The sequence below is a fragment of the Daucus carota genome, chromosome 3 (genome assembly GCF_001625215.2).
Source record: "Daucus carota subsp. sativus chromosome 3, DH1 v3.0, whole genome shotgun sequence".
Classification (NCBI taxonomy): domain Eukaryota; kingdom Viridiplantae; phylum Streptophyta; class Magnoliopsida; order Apiales; family Apiaceae; genus Daucus; species Daucus carota.
In genome coordinates this window covers 31,126,476-31,134,946 of record NC_030383.2, presented here as the reverse complement: position 1 = coordinate 31,134,946, position 8,471 = coordinate 31,126,476, and the positions used below count along the sequence as shown (strand labels likewise).

The 8,471-nt window shown below is 35.8% G+C and overlaps 1 protein-coding gene across 1 annotated transcript; it reads left to right on the top strand.

Annotated features, from left to right (window-relative positions):
- Positions 1-1,929: 1,929 nt before the first annotated feature.
- Positions 1,930-8,252, top strand: LOC108211223 (uncharacterized). Its single transcript, XM_017382762.2, has 5 exons — positions 1,930-2,282; positions 2,829-2,875; positions 6,778-6,953; positions 7,418-7,526; positions 7,774-8,252. Exons 1-5 carry the CDS (start codon positions 2,069-2,071, stop codon positions 8,080-8,082), a joined length of 855 nt encoding a protein of 284 aa, XP_017238251.1. The 5' UTR covers positions 1,930-2,068; the 3' UTR covers positions 8,083-8,252.
- Positions 8,253-8,471: the final 219 nt, after the last annotated feature.

Here is an 8,471-nt window from a genome sequence, read left to right as displayed (position 1 = left end):
GGTTCCATATATATCTTATACAAAAGGTGAAAAGGAGCAATAATTGATGATGACTAGATTGAGAAATCAATAATTTTTGAAGGATCTCCGGAAGAGATTATAGACATGACATTGAAAAATCTCTGGTAGAGATTATACACATGAAACTTTGAGAAAGTAAAAGTAATGAAAAATATTGAGATCTAAATATATTATGTCTTGTCCAGAATGAAGTGGAACCATAAATAGAATCGACGTCGATGATATTTATAGAACTTGAGGTTATTGAAAATGAGGATCATGAAGCAGAATTTGTTAGAAAATATTGATATAATTGGCCAAAGAATAAAGGATATAATCGAGGCAATTATAAAGAAAAATTATTTGGACCAGTAGTCCTCTCACACTTGAAGTTGTGAAAATAGTGCGCCCTACGAATCATTATCTCTTGAAAATAGAGAAATATTTGAAACTGCAGTTAACACACCTGAAGGTGTAAAGTCAGTGGGATATGAATGATTATTTGTGTGAAAACAAAATGAAGTTTCAGAAATTATGAATGTAAAGCTCAAATAATTGTATGATAACCTTGTGTTGGTTATGAAGACTAATAGTATTTGTGGTGGAAATGATTATTTGATTGCGAATTAGTCCCGCAATATGTGAAGGTTCAGTTAAAATTTTATACGACCCACTTGACAATAATCATCCTAGAAGGATCTTGACTGCCAGAAGCAGTATAACAAACTCTCGAGAATTATACCCTTTCAAATGGAAAAGGGATTTGGACCAGCAGTCCAACACAAAATACATGTTATCATTGTATACCAAATTATAGGTGATAACTCGTAAAGTCTCTGGCCAGAGCAGATGGAAACTAGAATGTGTTTCTAGTTGACATTGAAATGAGTTGCACCTCATAATTAAAATAGATCTATGTTACTTTTGGTGATAAAATATTTCGTGGTGTATATATTGAAAGAAGAATATCTCTCAATGAGTGATATTTCGTTATATGTGAATCCCAGAAGGATTATAAATATTGTACGCTGAACTTTGTGGACAGTTGAAAAAAAGAAATTCTCGGTCCTGGAGAACCGTACAAAAATGTTTTATTTAACATGTTTTGATATAATTATAGATTTATTAAAAGCAGATTTTCCGCTTTTGATTAGTACTCGTTGCTAAGTAATTGCTCGCTCTAAAGGCGTGTGAATCCTGAAAGTTTATTCAATCTCCACAAATTTGATTTTTAAGTTTATTTTGCAGGAGCAAAGTCCTCAACGGTTGATCAATATTGAATAAACTATATTAGAGTTTTTCCTTTGGTATAAAATGAGTTGTTGCAGGAACTTCTTATCACACTATTTTGACTTGGGCAATCTAAGATGACCAAAGCTGGAAAAATAGTGTAGCATGACAAGATTATGATATTTTACAAGGATGGGAACTCCATCAACTATATATTTAAAAGCTCCACTGACTGCTTATGATGATAGCTACACAACTCAATGAAGGCAAAAGTTTTGGAACAAAGGAGCTCATCAACTCAGAGATATTATTTGATATAATCATGTGGGGGAGCAAATGCACGCTGCACTCTTTTTCCCTTATCCATGGTATTTCTCACTGGGTTTTCCTGGAAAGGTTTTTAACGAGGCAGCATCACGTGCACATCATGAAATAAATGTTTTTGTTCCTTCTCTTGGTTTTTCTCCCAAAAGGTTTTTCCAGGAAGGCTATAACAATACATTATTTCATTTGACGGACATCCAAGGGGGAGTGTTATAAATAATATATTTATGTGGATGTCCTTTGGCTTTTCAGTTACTAGACTTTTGGCTTTTCACTAGCTAGATCTTTGAGTTGCTTGTAACTGACACTTGTAATCTTATATAAAGGCCATTTGTATAGTCATATGATAATACAATGAAATCTACTCTTTTATCTCTTATCTGGTTCTCTCAATTATCTTTCTACATATATTATTTCATAACAGAAGGAGGCCGAGCAACACGTTTTTTTATTTTTGCGCAGAGAATAGACAAAATTTTGAAAACCATAAACCCTAATTGACCGACGAAGAAATATGCATTCAATTTGTTGTTGGCTTACTAAAACCCCTTTTTTGTCCTCATCATTTCTTGGCATCAGTAATAAGCAGCTTTTCAGCCAACCCCACAAACTCAGTTTCCATTCTTGCTCCAAAAATACCCATGTCTCTGTCTGTGCCAAGAAAAGCTCTCAACCACTTACAGACCCATATGATGATGTTGTTGATGAGGATGATTTTCTTGATGATGGTACCTTTTGAAATCTTGAGCCTTTTAACTTAAGGCATAATCTTGGTTTTGTGTGTAGCATTATCTTGTTTTTGGGCTGTGTGGTATGGAGATTTCTTGTAAAGATGTTTATATTTTTGTGTGTGCTGCATTCTACTTCTATATGGCTTTAGTTGTTTGAAATTAGTTCATGACATTTTCAGTGTAGGTGTTAGAATTTATCTTGTATAAGCATGATAATGATTGTTTTGTTGCTCTTTAATGAATGTTACCCTGCTATTGTTAGTTATCCATAAAATTAAAAAAAAAAAAAGAAAGAATTTGTAGGAGTTTAAGTTTAACATGTTAATTCACTCATTATCTCGTATGGTATCATTTAGGTAGTATATAGATGAAATCAACCATAATACCTATCGTGTCATGAAGTTTACAGGCAATGGCAAACATATCATATAGGCGTCATCAGACATTATTCATGTTGTTTAGGTTTTTCATATCATATATTAAATTATAATGATCATGGTTCTATTCATGGACCTATTGTTTAACAGCTTCTTTTTTGTATAGAGGAACTGGAGGATGATGAATATTCAATAGAAGACAATGAACCCTGTGTAAGTTTTTCTGAAAATATATCTACAGGAACTTTTGTGTCCATAATTTTTATGATCGTCTTGTTTCCCATATTTTTGCTTAAGAAAGAAAATCCTGTATTTTTTTCCTGGTCTGTCCTCCCTTTCCGCGTAAGGTTTCAACTGGGATTTCATGCTTGAGTAACCAAGCAAACCTCAAATGTAGGTCCGCTAACGTAAAGTGAATAAAAAATTTATTTCACAGAAAAACAAGAACATAACATGGGGGCGTACCTGCGAAAAAAAAACAAGAATGCTAGTCCGGAAATAACATGCTCAATTCAAGGACAAACTACAAATCACATAACATTTTCTTCAAACATTTGAGACCATAATATTAGTCACTACAACATGTTCAGTAAGACAGGATTTTTGATAATAACCTCTTCCAAAGAAATGCAAGAGTGGGCCTTCAACCTAGCCAATTGTTTACCCAGTTTACAATAGCCTGAGCCTTGGGGTAGCAATTGCTACCCGGGAAGAGGGAGGCAGCTAGACTGCAGAAAACGTAATAGGCTAGCGAGGGTCGCTTCCCGTGGTTCGCGAGAAGGAAAAAGGATGCGTAGTGGCATTCGATCACTGAATCCTTTGACAGCTGTATAACTGACTAGAATTTGTTATGATACCTATCATTTTTCTGTTTTCATATATAATGGGCAGCAACCGATAAATACAGCAGAGGAAGCTTACGTTGTTGTTTAGTACCTGCTCCCACAAAGAATTGACCATCCGAATATTGTGGTAATCATTTAAAGGGAGGGGGCAGAAAACCCGAGATGCACTTACAGAATGAGCATGAAGAAAAAAGATGGGAAATTGTTTCATCTTCCTGATTACATAAAATACAAGTAGTTGCTTGCATTCCCATCAAGATCATACAATCTTTTGTTAGAAGTTGTCATTTTACAGCAACCCATAGAATGAACATTTTGGAATAGACTAGGAGTGCCAAACTGCACTACACCATCCAGTAGGGGTATCATGAGGTCCAATAGTTTCCAAACTATTGGATATTCTGATCCATCATGTATTAACATCCTTCCAGGAGATAAAGTCAGAATCTGAACCTGAAACGAGCTAAGAAGATGATGAAGTTCAATCAATAGGTTGTGGTTTGAGGTGTTTATGCTCCATTGATCTTGCTGCAAAATAGATTGTGCTTTTGCCAGGTTTTTTGAGTCTGAAAGATTTATAACCTGACTGTAGAACGTGTTGATGAGAGGCTGTGCAGAATCATGCCACTAAAAAAAATAAAATAAATTAAGTCCATCACCCCCTGATAAGAGATAAAAGACGATGCTTCTGATCTTAGGTTAAGAATCTGCTTAACACACCAGGGACAGCTTGAGGGAATTTTTGAAGTACAGAATGGTTTATTTTGTAATAGGCAAGTTTGTGTCCAGATAAGCCAACTGGATGTCGCATAACGTTAATTAATCTCCAGACTTGGAAGAGGAAGCTGCTTTGTTCCATTGGACTATCATGAACACCCAGACCGCCTTCTTGTTTAGGAGGACAACATTCCTTCCTCATACCCACCGGATACATACACCGAAATTTTGTATAGTGTATACCTAACAACATGACTTGGATGAGTAAAAGCCTGCCAGCAAACTGAGGAAACAACTTGTCCATGAGTCAATTCAGGTACTTAATTTTGAAATTAACGGCTCACAGTCTTGCTTTTTAAGTCTACTCGCTAACAGACAGATTCCAATATATTTGCTAGGCAATTTCCCCTTTAAAACCCCGAAATCTGCAGACTTTTTGTACTAATCTCATTAACATTTCCAAAAAAATCGACATATTTGTGGTTTTGGATGTAAATCCGACATCACAATTTTTTTATTTAATCCTCTTATAATACAGTTTATGAATCAGTATCACCCTTGCAAAAACTGAAGACATCATCCGTGAAAATCAGGTGAGAAGCCTTGTTTGTTATATATCGAGGCCTCAAACATTGGGGGAACAAAAATCTGTAATCATAAAAAACTATAGAGGTAGGGAAAAGCTACCCCAAGTTTCTTTATAGTTTGTTCTGCTGCGACTTTGAAAGAGAGGATTAACCAGCAGCTGAAATCCTCAATTTTTGTCGACTTCATCAACTGATTTTAAGGATCTGAAAGTGTTCTTAAGAGAAGGAGATCCCTCAGATGAGAAAACCTTATGCTTGTTTTTTTTATCACTTCTGTCCATTCTGAGGTATTCTCAGGGACTTCCTCTTGAGATTTTAGAGTTGTATTGCACTTCATATTATCTGTCTTTCCTTCTGCATAGCTGATACTTCAGCGGTTGGAGAAACATTTTTTACCATCATATGGATAGATTGAACAGTTGTCTATTCATAATTGTCATCTTTAGTTGAGCCCTGTTTTACGAAGGTTGTACTTTTTCAACCCATTTTCTGATGGTATATGGGCCTGGAGACACAAGGTGGCCTAAAGAATTACATCCATAACAAACCAACGGCTCTGACTGATATCTTATGTTGACCTCAACCTTAAACTTTTCACCTGAAAGAGGATTTACATCTGTTGCTTTAGATTTGTCTGGCAGGGGGGGTGTCGAATTGAGTAGTGCGCTCACATATGAGCAATTGGAGGGTGTTAGCTGAGATGTGAGATATCCGCACGTAATGAATTTTAAATAACACTAGCTAAGCGACCAAGACCCACATGTGTCTGATACGAGTCAGGAAATCAATAAACTTACCTAAATAGGCAATTCCGAGATTGGTTTATCCGCCATTACATTGCCGCAGTCTGAAATAGCCAACGATTTGCGCTCAAAGTGCAAAGTTTTACTACTTAAAATGGCATACTTCTCAGGATTGGTGTTAAACTTAAAGAAGGATAGGAGCTACTTTTCTGATAAACATTGCTTTAGCCTTTAGTTCCCCATATATATTTGGAATATTTTTCACACCCTGAAAGGAAAGAGTGCCTTTTGTGAACCGCCCGACAAAACAACATTTTTTTTTCAATGCCTTTCTTGAGTACCTCATCTGGTGGCAGTGTGGCACCACTGCATTCGTACCTGCTGGTAGAGGGCAATAATTAAAAAGAACTGGCCGCGGCATTTTGACCGGAACTAGGTTTTTTTTTAAAAACTGTTGACCCCTGTCCCCTGATAGCACCTGGTTGAGAAAAATTGACAACACAATGTGTACAGTGCTTTCTTCCTTCTCCCCCACATCACTCTTTTTGTTTAATATCGGGAGACCTAATTCATCTTTATTTATGGTCTGTTGAAATTAACCAGAACCCTGCTCACTATGATTTTTCTCAAAAACATCGACAAAATTAAAGAACTTTTTTGAGAAAAGCACTCAATTGATTGAGCCTTCTTCTGGTAGCAATAAGTTCATCTCTCTCCATTTTGTTTATAGCAAAAGCAGCTTTCACTGTAGGGTTTCGTATAGCATAGGCCATGGTTGCCTCCTCCGGAGAGACAGAGGATTTTTCAGATTCATCGTCAGAAATACTAGTCAAAACTGGTATTCTCCCAGATGTACTAGCATAGACACCCATCTGAATCGCTGTTAGAGGCTTGGTCTTACCATCTAGAAAGGAAGAAGATATGATAAAGAAGAAAGAGGTGAAATGGAAAAAATAAGGGTTTCGAATTTTTGAGTGTTCGGATGAGTTGGTGAAATAAAGTTAGAAATTTCTATGTTTACGACAAAAGATTGAAGTCTTGGATTTATAAAGGTCAAGGTACTACAGATCTGATGAAAATGTTTTATGGCTTAGAAATATTTGAAGGATTTAAGTCTTAACCCAGATAGAAGGGAGAGTTTGGTTTTATCATTCATGTTTGTTTATCATTTCCCAGTATTCATATATCTGTTGGTTTTCTGAATTCTATCTTTCATACTGCAGGTTGGAGATGGAGAAGGAGGGGGTGGAATATCACTTGCTGGTACAAGCTGGGATGAAGAAGCATTGGCAATTGCAGAAGAAGTTACTTTAACATTTGAAGGGGACTTGGGAATATATGCCTTCAAGACATTATTGAATAATATTATCCGTGTACGCATAGAAAAACTTTCGAACATGTAAGCATGCGTTGCTACATTTAAGAACTAACATCGCAGTCTGCCTTGTTTGCCTTACTTGACTAAACCTTCTTTTTACGTGCTTCTGAAAGCTAAATGTTCTTACCGTGGGAAGCATGTCGGGATCTGAAATTATATGGCAATCCTTTTTACCTTTCTTTTCGCTCATATTATATTAACTGTTTCATGATCTCTTTGCTTCTCAGTATTGTGTTAGTTGAGCAATACTGCAGTATGTTTTTTTTTTTTTGCTAAATAATACTGCAGTATGTTATGTTAATTGTTTTTTTTTAATTGTAATTGGAAGGATTATAAAGTGTCATATTTCTGTTGAAGCATATGTATGCCCTTGCATACATTGCAAGTGCTTTTTTGCTAAATTATAAAATAAAAAAAAATATTGCAACTCAAGAAAAGTAACTGATTGATCTTTAAGCTATGATCTGCAATAATTTTTTTTACAGGTCTGGCTCTCCCAATATACAAGATATTGAAGCTTTTTCAAAAGCTTATAGAGTAAGGCTGGATGAAGCTGAGGTTTCTGGATCAATTCCAGGGAACGTATCACTAGAGGTGGATTCTCGACTTCTCCATAGATTTGTTTTTGATTTCAATATGAAAATAGTCGCATGTTCTGTCAAGAATAAAGCTGTACGAAGCTTCTCCTAACTAGCGTATGTTATCTCTTGATGTTAATAGATGTAGATGCCTAAATCGCAGCACAGTTAACTTCTTTCATATTCTCTCGATAGTGACATGTTAGAAAGTAAATAAGAAATCTAATCCTTCACTAAGTTTTGCAAATAAATTGCCGGTTTAGGTGTCCTCGCCGGGCCTTGAAAGGATATTCAAAGTTCCTCAAGATCTTGAACGGTTCAAAGAGAGAAATATGTATGTGAAATATGTCAGCACAGTGGCTGAAACTGGCGCACCCTGTGAATGTGATGGTATTTTCAGGCTTGTGTCATATGATTTAGAAACGAAGTGTTGCACATGGGGTATTGCTGATGTAAGGGCCAACAGAGAAAAAGCAGGGAAAGGAAGGCCGTTAAACAAAAAACAACGCGAATGGCGACTAGAGACGCCCTTTGAAACATTAAAACTAGTACGTAACTATCCTGAGTTCTGAACATTTTCCGAATTTCTAGCAAGCTCTATTTGTTGTATTGTTTTAATTTCTGTCAGAAGTCTGGAGGAGTAGGTATTAAACTGTTCAGTATAAAGATGTCTTATATGTATATGACAATCTTTCTTGTTCATTTGTGATGCGTAAATGGGCAAAAATAAGAGATTAAACAATGTGTGGAGTGGGAAGGAAATGATGCATAAATGAATAAGATGTAATTTCTAAATTCAATATTAGTATACCGCAAAAGTTCAATGAATAATTTTAGAGAGAGAGTATTATTGAGGGATTCATATGTACCGCAACATGTTCGATATATATTATGTAATACATTTGTAGGTCTTGAGAACATTTAGAGAGAGAACCATAGAACTGTTACTTTATTTCTACTG